Consider the following 16104-nt stretch of genomic DNA (forward strand, 5'->3'; position numbering starts at 1 on the left):
GGAGAAATAACTGAGAGCCGGGCTCTGCCGAGCTCCAACTTCACTGCTACGCAGAGAGAAAACAGTGTTAAAGCAGAATATACCCTATATATTGTATTTCCACTGCAATCCTCCAGCCGTAAATTATGCCTAACCATATTTTTAATTGCTAGAATATACATTTAGAATATACACTTCCAGGAGAAAGAAAGGTAGGTTGTTAAAAGCAGTAGTAGGTAGGTAAATTTGGGGGTTTAAGTTTTGACAAATTTGCCAGAAGTCTTTGGTGTTTGAAAAATAATTCAGATCTTTTTACAGATTAAAATGTATTTTTTTTCAGAGTTAGAATATCTTATTTTGTTACTAGTCAATAAAAGCAGTGGTTTCCTGAAGATGGAAAAAATCTTTATCAGTGTATCAGGTTTCCATTCTAAACTTAACAAGATGGCAGACAGTCTGTCAATTATGTACATTACATTTCTAGATACTCAGATCTGAGTCTTCTCAGGTGCTAATCAGTAACTGAGACTTTTTTTATTGAGAGAGACCAGGATTACTTACTAGCTTTGAACCTATGTATATATAAAAGATTTAGTGTGGCTTTAGAAAAATGTAATACTGAGGTTTGTCTGTATCATCAAACAATATCTGAGGCTTCCTTGTGTTTTTTTTTTTTTTTTTTCTGTTTTCTGTGTATTTCCTCCCTCTCGGTGAGCACTGGTGGAGTGTCCAGGACAGCGACCTGGGCCCCGGGCCGCGGAGCTGCCGCGGCTCCTGCCGCAGCCGCACTCCAAAGCTGGCCCAGGACGCGGGACCGGGGTGAATAGGATTGCACATACATTTGATACACTAAAGGTGGCTTTATCTTTTGCAAGTAGTCCTTGTTCTGAAACAGGCTCTTGAAATTAATGATAAAATACATCTATGGTTAACGTGGCCGCAGCAGAAAAATTACCCAGATGTGTTTTTGCCGGGTTGTAATGAAGGCCTCGTCTTAACCAGCGCATTCTCCCATGAGTTCCTTTGCTCAGGGTAACTCGGTGAGGCTCAGGATAGACCAAGTCCCATGCAGTGCTTCCAGGATTAGGTTCACAAAAATTGGTTTAAGTTTCTTAAAATAATCCTGCAGTTGGAAGCTGTAAACCTGAGAGTAGGAGGAAACTCTTTACCATTTCAGGACTCTGACCTTGCTGTGTTTCCTTTGCAGGGCCTCGGGATGTCTGGTGGAAGTCAGGCTGGCCTGGGGACTCCTACATCCAGGCAGTATGCACGGCAGAAAATAACTCGCGTAAACCTCAGGGACTTCATCTTCTACATGGAACAGGAAAGAGAAACGAGCCATTCTCTCCTGCTCTATCGAGCTCTGCTTAAGTAAAGCCAAGAATTGTACTGATATCTCTCCATTACAGAAGCTCAGTTTGCATTGAAAAGCTGTCATTTTAATGTGCCTTCTATTTTTTTCAGAAGTCAATGTTTCTGTAGTTTGTTTTGCAAAATTGTCAGACACATGCAATAAATTCCTTTTATGTTAAAAAGAAAAAAAAAATGTGCAAAAGGTTTTAAAATGTTAAATTCACAAATATAAACAATTTCCAAGTCTTACTCCATTTGGCCACTTTGAATGCGGTTAAAATAGACTAGTTGGAAATTATACAAACAGAAAGACTGACAGCAAAGGCTTGTGAAAAACCATCTCACTCTGAGACAGACTGGGGCAGGTTCACAGCACTGGGATCTAACCATGGGGGTAGCTTCTACGTTCACTAATGGTGCTGGGTTTCATTTCCTTTACGTTTCACTGGCGCTGTTTCCACTGACTTGCCATGGTGATACCTGTTGTTATTTTAGATTAGTTAAAATTGCATTTTTTTGCACAGCTAAGAGAATAGCCACTGCACACTCCCACAACTTTTATGTATCTAGGATGTTTGCTCTTACTGCACAGCTCATTTCCTGAGCCATTTGCTGAACCAAATCCTACGTGTGTGAAATCTGTGCATTCAGATCCCAGCTGAGTTACCTTGACCAGCTTCCAGTTGTTTTCTAAACCTATTCAACCTTTTGCACATTTGTAGCAGCTGGTGAGTAACATGAATCAAAGTTGGGTTTTATTTTCTAAAAATATCTTAATTTATTTATTGCGAAGAGTATGGTTTAATGATGGTTTTAAAAGAGTATTGTTCAGTAAAGATTTTAGAGTATTCTCTACGGATTTTTAACGTCCCTGGGGGCCGGCTCCGCGCTTGCCCGAGTCGCGAGCGCCGCGGTCGGCGCCTGCCCTGGCTCCCTGGACCTGCGGACTCCGGTGCAGAGAGGCTCGTAAACACGTGCATGGCTCTGAGCATATGGGTAGTTTTAAGTACTTAAAGGAGGAATGAATGCTTTTTAAATGCTTTGCTGAATTGGAATTTAAGGGGCCCACACCAAAGCCAAGCAAAGGGAGTGTGAGTCTTTTAAATGGGATAGGAATACGAAGCAAGCAGGTGGGCACAAGTTGTACTTCAAAAATAACAGTATTATCAGTAACCATGGAAGGGAGACATTGCTTATTTATCTTTCATTTTTTACTATGTTATGCTTGCCACTTTTTTGAGGCAATTTTTTTTTTTTTGATGGGAAACCATAGCGAAAGCACAAATAGAACTATTTGTCCAATAGTTTTAAAAACAAAAGTTTTAATTATTTTTTAAGGTTTATGAAAAGCAGAAGAAAATTTATACTGCTGCTATTTAGCCAAAAGATTATTCATAAGGTATTTAAGGCCAGGAAGTGTAAAATTATGTTTTAAATGTATTGATAATTTGTACATATTGTTTATAAAGGCCTTGTGTTTATTAGAATTACGTTATTTTGATGATTTCTGTACATACTCGTAAATACCCCCAATTTGTGTGAAAACATACTCCCTTATTTGTACTTATTTTGTAAAGAAATAAAACAATTTACTAAAGTAACACATCGAGTGACATACAGTATTAATTTATCAAACATGAATTTCACATTGTCTTGTAGTTCTTAAGCACTGTTCAGAAACATTTTGCATTAAAATATTAACAGAGTACCCACAAAGAAATATTAAAACCAAATACTTCAATGTTTTGTTGTGCTGATTCTTATCCTTTGTCAAACATCTAATAAAATTGTCAACAAACCTTGATGCTATTAATACAGCGAATGAATGCACTCAACAGTTGCTTTTCCAAACCAGCTTAGTCCAATAAGCACAACATAACATTCCTCTTTTCACTTTTTTTCTGAGGCTGGGGAGCACAGTGGTGTAACAGAGTTGTGGGAAAAGTGCTAGAGAAGACGGGCGTTCTGTAAACCACAGTTTCGGTGCTCGCACAAGAGAACGGGAACTATTTTGGTCAATCAAAATAAGTTAAAAAACAAACTTTGTTTACTTTTTGGCCTTCATAATGAAAACATTGGCCTCCTGCACACCACAGTTTTACTGGAGTTTCGATGGTATTTAAAAACCCATTTTAGCGGCACTGAGCAATGTTCTTTAATTAAGTTACACTGCTATTGTTTAAGGCCAGAAGTAAAAATTCAAATCAGTGTTTGCTGATATTGCTGCTTAACAATATAGGGAAATAAGTAAAAAAGATATAAACAAAACTGTAATAAACTTTAAATAAGTGACCTGAAGTTACTAACTAAAAGAACATGTCCTAGCTTAACTTTTTGTTTTTTAAAGGCATATTTCTTTTAGCAAAGTGATTGTTTCCACATGTCCCGCTGGCCTCGGCCCGCGCTGCGGCTCCCGCCGGGAGCTCATGGCTCAGAGTTTCCACGGCGGCTCCCCGGCCGCGACGCTGCCGCCTGGCCCAGCGGCCCTAAGCACCGGGGCTGCTTTACTGAGCTGTGAGGGGAAATGGCAAACCCCAAACTGAGGGGAAACGCCCCCGCGGAGCCCAAATGCCTCCCGTGGCTTCCTAGGTGCCTCCGGAGGTGCTCGCCGGCTGCAGCCGCGTTGGTGCCGGGGAGGCTTCGCCCGGGTGCGAACGGCAGACGTGGGCCCGTGTTTTAGGCACAGAGGTGACGCGGCCGCCGCCTTGGTGACTTTGGTCACCTTGGCACCACCTGGCCGAGAGCCAGCGCAGGGCACAGCCCCCTGCAGAGCCTCCCCTCCCTGTGGGGCGCGGGACTAAGTGTACATAGGAATGACCAAGCAGCTGAACGGATTATTGAGGACATTCTGAACTGATAGTGAACTCAATGTACCAAAGTAATAAATAAAAAACCTTTTTTTTTTTTTTCTCTTCTTTGTAAGACAGGGCTACATCAAGCTGACTGGAGCAGAAGGCCAGAGGAGACGCAACCAACGCTTCTCGCCTGTCCCAACACCATGGCAGATACAGTGAGTGTGCCACCCTACTTGCTTATTTTTGATCCTTTACTTTACAGAAATGTTTATGGCATGAAGTACTGTATAAGAAATGTGCATACACAAATACATGACAATTATACGTTAAGTTCTTTACAATATTAAATGTATAATATACAATTCTACAGATATCTTACATACAAAGGTGAATGCTGTGCCATATATTCCAATATGGCAATACCTAGCAACTTTAGTGTCATACAAGTATAAAACCACAAAATAAAATAACTTTACAACTCTTTTAAAGTAGACAGATTTGCTCAACTGTTCTGCTAAATTAGCAGGCCAATACATATAGGCTAAAATTTTCATGAGAGATTTGGGTATCCAAGATGAGCAAACCCACAGGGCAGGTCTCCATCGTTTCTCCAAAAATGAGACCTCTGCGTAGACTGTACCTTGGCTATTCGTACAGCTCATCACTTTTGAAAGGACTAATCTTAGACTTGGAGTTTTGTTTTTGCCCAATTGTAATCATTTGGCATTAAAGAATTGTTGACCATTTAATACTCTGTCCCTTGTTCTGTATGGCCATATTTATGCATCTAAAAAAGAGTTTAATTAAAATTCAGCATCTACAACAGTATTCTATAAATTAATGTGGGAGAAACAAAATAGTGATTAACATATGAATTAGTTATTGAGGACCCAATCATGCTAAACAGCAATAAACAGGATTTAGCAGAATGCTATTTATAACCTTGCACCTGCAAACGTGGTGCTGTCTCCTGAGTTAGGAAGCCCTGCGAGTCAGAAGAGTCGATACTGATTCGTGGAAGGAACAGTCGCCTCCTGCAGACATCAGGCTTCTTTAAAGAGAAAATTACACAGGAAGAGGGCAGCTACAGAATCAGTATTTTAATACTAGTTTATAAAATAATAGAGGAAAAACAATCTAAACAAAACGTGGCCTGCTTTTATCAGACAAGGGAAGGGAGGGGGTTTAAACAGCCTTTTGTAAAAATCCAGACCTATAAAGAGTTGGGTTGTCCTTAATGTTTCCTCCTCAGCGTGGGCCTACACCACCACTAGTGAGTGAGTAACAAGGGGTAGCAGAGCTTGCTTAGCAGAACCACGCTTCTTAGATGATGCAAATCGTAACAATTTCTGAACTTCTGAGTCAAAACAAGACTGGCTTTAAGAGAACTACAGCTCCATGATAGGTATGTGGCCCTTGGATGATGGTAGATGGCATTTTATTTTGTGCTTCCAGATCCCTACTGTTGCAAATACTGGCCAGAATTGACCTTGTCAAATTTTTGTTGCTTTTTGTTTGTTTGTTTTAAAGTACTGAGCACCAGTTGACTATAAATCGGTCCTTTTCTGATTCTGGATTCTGTCCACAGAGAGAGATTTCAGTTGGAAATGTTGTATAAAAATAAGCCATTTGCTAGCATGAGTACAATCACAGAAGTGTGATGCAACGTATGGAGGTGTAAAGCACATCTTCTAGGAAAGTGTGCGGTCAGGGAAGATTCTGGGCGCAGTTTTTAGTGTCTCCTCTTCCTTGGGGTGGCCTCCGCTTCCCTGCAGTCAGCAGCGGCTGTGGGGGCGGCTGTCGCTGGAAACGCTGTCAGATTCGGTTCTCCTCCTGCTAAATTCAAATTGCTTTAATTGGTCTTTCTGCAGAAGTCCCGGCTCGGGTCAGGACTGCGCTGGAGCTTCGCCTTTGCCACCACCACAGCTGTGCAGCTGCCAGCACCTTCCCACAGAGCCGGGTGCGCCGAGCTCGCGCAGCGCTTCCACCGTGGAAAACAGACAACGGGTTTCCCAAATGCATTTCATGGCTGGCTTTGTGACAGGTAGTTTCAGAATACCACTAATTGGCAACATGAAGTCAAAATCTGTTTGCTAATACTGTTTGCAAATCCTTAGTGTTTCACATAAGGGACTATTAAACACTTCTACGGTTACAAAGGAGTGAGGGTAGGTTCTAGTCCAGGGGCTCCTGTTTTATTCTGATCGTTGGGGTAGGTTGTGGTCGTCTGTCCTCGCGACACAGCACATATTCGCTGAACTGGGAGGAATCCACCCCGCCGCCACAGGAAGCTGCCACGTTAAACCCCTTCTGAAATAATCTTTCAAGCACCTGCAATGTGGGGAAAAAAATCAGATTAGAATTTAGAAAATTGTAGTGATAAAGGCAACTGAATCTAAATGATGGATTTGGTCTTTTGAGTCCTCACAGAACGAATATTATTCAGCCATAATTCTATAACTTATTCTTAAATGACTACACTGTGATTAAAGTCTTGCTCACAGCAAACCTCTGCAGAAAACAAAAATTAATCAAACAAATAAGCAGTCTACAGAGCAGCCTAGTACATTACAGAGTAAAATACTGGACTGCAGCGATATCGATGCTATCTCTTACTGGAAAGCAACACTAGGTTTAAGACATAATAAAATCTGTCCATTATTTATTATTAATATGAACAGAGCACAATTCTGAGCTAAAAATATTTCTGAAGTGTTTGTTAGCAGATGTAGATATGTTGGGAATCTGAGTGACACTTTCATGAGGTGTTCACGAGATCACAGCTGTGATCCTGCCTTGCTGCCCTGCAAGGGCACCGCTGGCATCGCACGGGGGTCCAAGACAGGGACAGAAAGCAAACGAACTGGCCTGGAAAGAGGGTAATCTGCATTACCCAAATATGTTTTTTCTTCCTCCTGAAGAAAAGTTGGTACAAGCCGATGCATGAGTTTAAGGAGCCCAGAGGCCAGTGTAACTTCAGTGACTGTCACAGCGGTGCCACCCAAGGGCCCGCAGATGTCGGCACGAGCGGGGCCCCTGCCGGCTCCGCTGCTGGCGCCGCGCGCGCGGGAGCTGCACAGCCCTTGGGAGGAGGTGCCCGCTCGCTGCCTCCACCTCGCTGAGTCCCGCCGGTAGCACTGGCTCTGCAGGGGTGTATGGGACAGCACCAGGATGAGAAAGGATCAATATCATTCCTTAAGGCACTTCCTTAGGTGCCCTTGGGAGCCCTAGTGATTGCTGTGCATTACCAATGGGCAGGGGATGTTTGCTAAGGCACTGTTCTCTGCTGCACAACATGGGTGCATAGTGGGGTAAACCGGTTCTATATGGCAGAGCACAGGGAGACCTACATTTTAAGACAGGCTAAATAACAGCAATCTTCACACTCTCGTATGAGATCTGCATGGGAAACGCCTTCCGCCAGTCCTTTTCCAGAGAGCCCTGTAGGGAGCTAATCCACAGATCAACACTAATAATGCTGCAGTGTGTAGGAGCAAAATCACACCAGGGCCTGTAATGTGCATGATTAAATGAACCACTATTTATGTTATAGGCAAGAAAATCTTCCTGCATTGTTCTCTACTGATAAATGTCAACAAGAGTAAGCAGATTCAGAGCACACAACAGCCTTGCTGAAACACCTCCCATCGCTGCGTCGCGTGGGCCCACCGCCCTGGCCGCAAGCCTCGCTGAGCTTGGTGACTTCAGCACCACTGAGGCTGGCTCAGGGTAGATTTGCTTGCAACTCATGACTATATGGCCTAAGCTATTTAAAAGCTTAGTCACTTAACTTAGATATGTGTCTAAGCAATATACCACATTCAGGAGGCAAAAACTTACCCATTCTTCCTTATGGGTTTATGATAAAGAATTTCGTTTCTTTCTTGGCTTTAGCATCAATGACACTGTAAAGCACCTTAGTAGTCACCCCTACTGTAGTGGTACTTACAAGCCTTATGCTTTAAGGCACTGGCTGATTACTAGAGGGGAGGCTCAAAACAGTGCCACATGTTAAAGATTTGCACAGCAGACCTCTGCTCTGGCCCCTGCATGTGCAGACCAACGTTAAGACCAGGGTGCATTTTTTTAGTGCACTGTTTCTTTTGGCTTTGCTTTTTCCAAAAACAGCAGTTTGGGGCCTTTATTAAAGGTAACAGATGGATTGGAAAAGTAAAACTGTATGCAAGGTAGTATTGTAGTGTAATGTAATCCACAATAATATTTTCTATTTTTAATCTATGGGAACCTTCATTTGAAGTCTCATGTTTTAGCCATCTTCATTTTAATCAGTGGTTTGGGTCTCTAGCGGTAACTAAAAGCTTGTACTTGCTGCCCTGGCTCCTCAGGACAGACAAATGGGAGGAAATGCTCCAGCACAGCTTTGCCTACACCATGCAGAGTCTGCTCTGCATCAGCTTGTCCTGGGAGCTCTGCCTGGCCTTGGGACAAAGTGACTTATGTTCTCATAAAGTTACATCTGCCAAATCTCACTGATTTTGCCCCGATTTTTATATAGTTTAGGCTATAAAAAAGTTGTAGAACTGAATATGAGAAAGCCACCCCAGTGTATGGAAGAAAAGTAAACCTGAAAAGATTAAATGACAGAGGGGGAGTAGATTTTTTTATATATAAAAACCTACTTCTTTTTTATATATTTTTATACATATATATAAAAATATATGTACATATAGATATATAAAAGCTTAAAAGGAGGAAAAAAAAAAAGGAGAAAATCCTAAAACTCTGCTATTTGTCTGGGCTCTGCACAGCCTTAAGGACAGTGTCAGCACACCAGGCACAGGCCGTGGCTCTGTTTTACTAATGCTCGTTCCTACTAGGCGTGGGGGGCAGGACTCGGGTCAGGAAGGAGCAGTTAGACACCAAGAAGCTGCTGTTTCACAGGCAGTAACCTGCGTATTTTGTTGTGGATCCCCGTTCTCAGGCTAGGCAAGATGAAGTTGGAGTCAGTCCAGCCACGGCAAAGGAGGCGTCTGCCATTGAACTGGATGGAGAAACAAAGGGTTGAAACACAGGAAACACAGGTAAAATCTGAGAGAGACCCAACTTCAAAACCTTGCTAAAAACTGCTAAAAATCTATTTGCTTGTAAGGCAAAACAAGGTCGGGAGTGCCCTTGACTTGCCTCAGTCCCAAGCTATGGAAGGCTGCAGGTTAACACAGGGCTTCCCCTTCCCCAGCAGCTCTCCGGGTCCACGCAGCGCAGTGGACACAGCCACGCATTTTCCTCCCTCTGTGCTCCAAGGGCCAGGCTGCGGGCTATACCCTAGTGCCACCAAGCCAGACATCATCGGCGTTCCGAGCAAGAGGCAGAGCGGCTCAAACGCTGCGCACGCAGCTGAGGTGTTGCAGCGTGGTGCGTCCCCGCGCGTCACCGGAGCGCCGCTGTGCCCTGAGCTGTGCAGGAGCCGCCGCGGGGCCGCGCGGGTGCCCGTGCAGACGGCCCGGCCCTGCGCACGCTGCTGCTTGCACAGGTAACGCACAGGCACAGAGAGGCTTCCTAAGTGTCTCTGTAAATAAAATCAGAGCTACTTTTCTGTAAAGCTCCAAAGAGAATATGCCAAAAAGTAAACGAATCTCAGCTGTGACCCTTTTATGTATAGGGAGACACACACACAATATTAAATAGTGGATTTATGCTAAGACTTAATATACTCTGCCTTCCACTATTCTAACCACATGGAGATCCGGACTCTGATTTTGTTGGAAGGCTTTCCAAATAGAAACATGATACTTTCATTTAATGCATTTCATTTAAATTTCACAGAATATTAACAAATACAGTCTTAATTACAAAGAATGTTCAACATAAACACGTCACACAATTTTCTCTAGGTATGTTCACGTGTCTCATCAAACCCTGCTGTGAGGAGTTGAAAAAACAATTTCAGTCTTAAGAAAACTCTGTACCCGTATGAAATTACAAACGGGCATTGACTGAGGGCTGTTATTTTTTTGCCTGCCACTGCCCACTATAGTTGACATTCTTTGTTTTACATGCACCGTTTCTGACACAAAGCATTTTATTAAAAAAATGTAAGAGTCAAATAACTTATAAATACCACAGTTGTGCTTCTAAATACACTATGCAGAGCACCAAGGTCAAAAGTATTTCAGTAAAAAGCAAGCAGTCTCATCAAGTCACACTTCGAGCTTCTTTAGAAACAACGCTACTCTCCTGGTTCCTAGGCCTCCAGATCCACCTTCCTCACACCTCTGCACTAACATCCGTGTACTGCCAACGTCTGCCTTGCTATGGGTTAGCCAAAGAATATTGGGAAAGGCAAGTGCAATTCCTGTGTGCTGACCAGGGTCCCTCAGCGCCCATGACAATTAGCTGCTGATTTCATCAGTCTCAGAAATACATAATTTTCCAGAAAGTGTTTGAGAACACTTCCTATTATGTAGTAAATTATGTCACTTAGCAAAATTATTTAAACTGTAGACTACTTTGGCATAAAAAATTACTTTGCACAAGATGCACCAATACAAAGAGGCTCTTTGGTACTGGTAGAATTTTGAGTGAATTCTGGTCGGAGTCAAGACACATCTAAGTATTAAAATAACTAGTGTTCAGCCTTTACTACAAGCAAGGTCTACTAATAGATCACTTTGGAGTAAAATGCACCAACTGCTGAGCCACTTGGACATCCCATGCTTTGAATGCCAGCCTCAGTCCCGAGCCTGGCAGTGGCTGGCATTGACTCTTCATTGTTTCAGTTAATTTTTTCAGTGAATCTAAACATATCCTGTGGAGATTGTTGCTGAAACCCGAACACAGTCCCAGTTATCTTACCTAAACTGCAGCTCCTTTCTCCCAGACAGGGGTGAATTCATCTCTATGCCCAGTCTCAGCAAGTGGACCTGCTTCTGACCTACCTCCAGAGTCTTCTACTTTTGGGGCAGCACTAACTGCTAAGGACTGTGCAGGAGTGACCACAGGCTTTGGGCTGGTAAGTTAACCAAGCAAAATACTTGGGAGTCCTCAACCTTAATTTTTTACCTTGATTTTTAGTATGGTTTCAAGCAAAAGCTTCTACTAGCATGCAGTGGGCTGGTGAATGCTGCTCTCCCAAGGAAGAGGCTGCCAGCGTCAAATGTGGGTTGGCAGAACTACCATCCACCTTTGCCTGTCCGGGGTAGCAGGGGAGCTCCCGGAAATGTTCCCACCTGGCAGCTTGAGAGATGCAGGGAGTCTCAGTCCAGCTGCAGAGCAAATAGAGACAACGGGCATGGAAAGCAGGTCCAGGCTCCCTGCTGTTCTTGCTCCCTCCTGAACCTGTCTGGCCAGGCTGTCTCAGGGCCGGCTTTTTGGTGGATATTTTCCCCCAGGGAAGTTCATCAGAACCGCTTAGTCATTTCCCACAGCCCAGTTAGCGGCTCTGCAGGTGACAATAACTTTGAAGTATTTCCCTGTGGGTCAGAAGGTCTCACTTTCCCTAGCACATGCATTCTTTGTAAGGCATACATGCAAAATCCAAGAGCTCTGGGTTTTGCCCTGGTTAATTACGGCACAAGTTAAGAGCATCATCAACACAGTTCTTTCTACTCAGCCCAAGGACAGCTCCAACAGCAAAGCTTTGGCCACAGTGGTTGTGATCCCTTCTGAAATGCCATTTCTTGCCCATAAGGCTGACTAAACACAAGTTATGTATTTATTTCTGCTTCCATTCACCTATCTGTCCAGTTATCTTCCTTTGTTTCATATGTTTAATTTTAAACCTAATGTCAAAACTCTGAGTATAAAATGAAATACATTTTGTTTAAAATACTCTGGGCAATTTTTATAGAACATCCTTTTGAAAAAAAAAAAGTGCAGAGATCAATTTTTTTAAGTCCATCCCGCAGGCACCATCATTTAATTATGAGTGAGACATAAATTATGCATTTACACATTGTTGCATTTTCTATAAAATGGTGTGGAGATTTTTTTTGTAGTTTTCGGAACTCTCTCTTTCTTCCTGGGGGCACTTTAGAGGAAAAAAAAAAACTGCTGCAGGCTATACATTGATGAAAAAATTAGCATTTATCAGTATAACACCATTATGAGACCAGCATGGCACTAACATACACAAAATCTAAATCTATTTTTCTGCTTAGACTTAGCAAAACCTGAAAGACTGTGATCTCACCAGGCAGAAAATGTCTCCTTGCAGTATAAGAACTGAAGGTAATTGGGCAGAAGCAAATAATTTGCATATAATTGAACACAAAATCCAAAAAAAAAAAAAAAAAACCCAGCATCTGCATGAGAGCGCATTGAAAAGGCATTACCTGCACTGAATTCAACCGGCAGTATCCGTTCAAAGGAAACCTAATAACGTGGGTAGGGTCTTGGTTCCACCCTGCGTTTACGGAGTTGCACATGACATCCCCTGTCTCAGGGAAGATCTCTTCTATTAGAGCTTTCTCCCCGCTCAATGCGATTCTTTCCCCCAGATCTGGAGTCACTCTTACGACCAAGCAGTCACAAGGCTGGAAATGTTTCCTTTGTTCTTTCTCTTGTTTCCATCGCTCAAGTTCCTTAATCATTGGCTGCAGCTGGTAATACTTTGCTTCTTCATATAAAAGATTAAAGTCCTGGAGAAAAAAAAATAAAAAAGAGAGAGGGAGAAGAGAGAAAAACTAGAAATGCTTATAGTTCTCTTCTAAAAATGAGCATTGTGCCTGTTCGACCTACTTAGGCTTATGTATTGTCAGCAGGAGTGCAAAGGCAACAGGTATCCACATACTTTGTCTTCGTTTTACACCTACACAGAAAACCACACTCTGTTAGTGTTGAATTTATTTGAGCTGACCATGAAGTTCCCATTGCACTGCATTATTCTTTCATTTATTATCCCACAAGCTCACTGCCAGAAGGCTTTACTTTTGGATTAAGAAATCAAAATAACTGGTTGCAATAAGCAAAGCCTGCTGATGTAAGAGAAGAAGTCTTGAGCCTTAATCTTCACTCTTGGCATAGATCTTACAACAGAAAATCTGGGACTTGGTTGTCACTTCTCCCATTCATGTTGTGAGGCAGAGATGCCTATCCAGCTTCTCTCTTTCCCTCTGTCTTTGCTGAGTTTGAATTTCAACTGCAGAAGCTCAGCTGGAAAAACTCCCTTGTGTTTTCATGATTGTTCTTGCGTTTAAACATATTTTGGAGCCTGATAAATTTGACGAATGCAATGACCGTATGAGTGGCTGGGAGCCCAGCTGTGCGCTCTGACAACTTCTAAGAAACAGTTCTTTCCAGACATTTGTCCTAACTCAGGCCCTTGGGCAATTCAAGTTCCCAATTTGATTGAATTCTGAGTTAATTGATAAAGATGTCTTCTGCACATGCTCGTTAATAACATTTCATCAAATTTCCAGTGGATTTTCCCACCTCAGTTTAAAACACGAGAGCACCTTGAGAAAAAGGGTGTCATTAGCCCTCCAAACTGAAAGGGCAGCAGTGCCCGTCAGTGCATGCACTGGGCCAGAGAAACCAGAGCCTGAGAAACACCTGGGGCTGCTCTGCTTTCACCTGCCTCCCTGCTGCCTTCAGGCTCCTGCAGGCAGAGGAGTGGCAGAAGTAGCACCCCAGCACCCATCTGGCCCCAGAACCCGTCCATGCAGACCTGCAGCTCATTTTCAGGGATATAAATAATCCTATCAGTGGAATTAATGGAATTATAGATAGGAAGAAGGATAGAAAGAAAGAAATGAAATTATCAAGAAATGGGCACCCAAAATTATAAGGTGAAGTGCAGTGCCTCTGCTCTAGGACACAGGGTAAAAGGACAATCTAAGACCATTGAATATACAGTGCAAAAAAAGGTACTACTTTCACAGCAGCATGGAATTAACCTGTAAAATCTGCTGCTGTGGGATCTTATTGAACCAAAGCAGTGAGCTGTGTTCAAATTTGGCACTACAGACCCACCGCCGATTGTGGAGAGGTGCTTGTTCACCCCAGGGCTGCCTACAGCCTAGAGATCCATGAATATTAACAACGACACCAGCAAGGTTATCGCATTACAAAAGGGACATCTGATCCTCTGCATGCCTTTGATGTCTTCTAGGGTTGGGACAATATGCACACCACTTGGGGAGAAGAAAGGACTGGAGAATGCAACTGAAGGGTGATAACAGAAGTCAGAAGAAATGAGGGCAACAAACACCCAGGAGAAGGAAGCCAGAAGATGAAAATCAACAGGAAAATTAAAGAAGAAGCTAGGCAGAAAGCATGCTGCAAACACTGGAGGTAGGAACCAGCCAGCTGGAAGGGCCTCGGAGGCCGGCTGCATATTCTGGTCCCAGGTATGAGACCTCCAGCCCCAAGGCCTCATTCCTGCCTGCTAGTCTAGGCTGAGGACAGCTGCCCCTCTGCCCCACGGGGCCACACTTCTGAAATGAGCACTGATGGAGGGGGAAAAGTCTGCCACTTCTTCCTGTACGACCTGTATATCTGCATTCACGGTCACTATAAGAGGCTATTTGTAAAGGTCAATCAATTGACTCTGTGCTAAGAAAGCTCTCCAGTAAAACCTAGGAGAGATGGTACAGCCATATAAAAATCAGTCCTTCATTTCTGAAAGTCAACAGAGGTACAACATTCCTAAGGCAAGATGTAAAGCCCATTAACTCAATGACTTTTTTTCAAGCAACTTCACCAGGTTTTGAACGGGACTAAAAGCATCCAGAATCACAGGAGTTCAATGGTCTCGCACCTCCAGGCCAAAACAGTAATGCCATAAACCAAACAAAATGAGGATCACACTATCTCTTCCTTTTCCACAGCCATCTATTAGCCCACAGCATTTAATCCAAGCCATTAGTAACCAACATTAGTCCTAATATAAACAAGATAAAGTTTAAATACTAATGTTCTTTTTGTGAAAAGGCAAACAATCAGTTTTCAAGTGAAAAAGCCCTTCCACAACTGTTCCCAGGAGGATACAATACACCTTTCAGGCTGCTGGGTGGAAAACAGGAGTTATGGTAAAGTTTGAAGTGCTTTACGGGAGTGACTGTGCACCCCCACACCCACACACTCCAGTCATAACCACTGGGATTTAAGCCAACAAGTTGGAGTGTTAGTTTTTAAAATCAAAATTCACCACCACACACACAATGCATCTTATCTCCCTTTGGATTTCCCTTCCCGCTTGGGTTCAGCACAAATGTGCCAGAAAAAGTTCTGTATCTAGAAAAAGGGATTTCTAGCAAAACTGTTTAGAATCTTAAATGTACGTATAGGGATGGAGCATTTTACAAAAGCACTAACAAAGAATGACACAAAGCACGGGGGTCAAATTCTCTGTAAAATCTGTGCTTGGGCATGCTGATGAACTCATCATATTGTAAAATACACTGCTCTCTCATGCAGGTATTATAAACCCCTCAGAGCACTGTGCATCTGCGCCCGGCCTGACAGCGATGCGCATCTCCGACTGTCTGTGCTACACTTGAGACATCCAGGTAATACTGACATGGATATTTCCACTCTTGCGTGTTACATGTAAAATCCCACTCTGATTAGTAATTATTTAAATCAAGTAGAAAAAATAATTAAGCTGCAAGGGACCCCTGTGAGGGAGGTGCCAAAGGAGTTACAAGAAATATTTCCGTGCCGGTCACTTTGGTGAGTTACCAAGGGCAGATGCAGACAAGAGACCTCCTCGGCCTGTCCAGAAGAGGCACATTTCCCCAGCACAGGACTAGCTGGTGGGCGCAGCAGCTCCTTGCCCTGCAGATCTGCTGAGGAATCTCTGTTTCTCCCTACCGTCCTGTCCTCTTAGGCAGCACCTCGTGGCAGCCCAGCCCAGGGCCAGGCCCTGCGCGTGGCAGCCGGCACCGCGCTCATGTCTGAGCAGGGAGCTCAGCGGGTCACTCTGCAGCCACGGGCCCTGCTCCCGAGCAGGGCTGCTCCCTGCTAGAGCGCGGGGAGAACGGCCAGCCCAACCCTGCGCTTAGATATTCAGCACGTG

At 43.4% G+C, this 16104-nt stretch overlaps 2 protein-coding genes across 3 annotated transcripts in view; one reads left to right on the plus strand and one right to left on the minus strand.

Moving 5' to 3' along the window:
- Window positions 1-2029, plus strand: part of LOC104566703 (transcription initiation factor TFIID subunit 4) — a 128667-nt gene extending 126638 nt beyond the window's left edge. The window contains exon 15 of the mRNA XM_088536510.1: window positions 1187-2029. Within this exon, the coding sequence (XP_088392636.1) occupies window positions 1187-1354 (168 nt within the window). The 3' untranslated portion in view covers window positions 1355-2029. The remainder of the gene's footprint in view (window positions 1-1186) is intronic.
- Window positions 2030-6175: 4146 nt separating this feature from the next.
- Window positions 6176-16104, minus strand: part of KCTD15 (potassium channel tetramerization domain containing 15) — a 186822-nt gene continuing 176893 nt past the window's right edge. For both annotated transcript variants that reach the window (XM_010213503.2, XM_088536530.1), the window contains 2 exons: window positions 12419-12724; window positions 6176-6458 (listed from right to left, as the gene is read on the minus strand). In XM_010213503.2, the coding sequence (XP_010211805.1) occupies window positions 6303-6458; window positions 12419-12724 (462 nt within the window). In that variant the 3' untranslated portion in view covers window positions 6176-6302. The remainder of the gene's footprint in view (window positions 6459-12418; window positions 12725-16104) is intronic.

This window comes from Tinamus guttatus, unplaced genomic scaffold (genome assembly GCF_059628265.1).
Source record: "Tinamus guttatus ecotype Peru unplaced genomic scaffold, ASM5962826v1 Tinamus_guttatus_pri_ptg000674l, whole genome shotgun sequence".
Lineage (NCBI taxonomy): Eukaryota > Metazoa > Chordata > Aves > Tinamiformes > Tinamidae > Tinamus > Tinamus guttatus.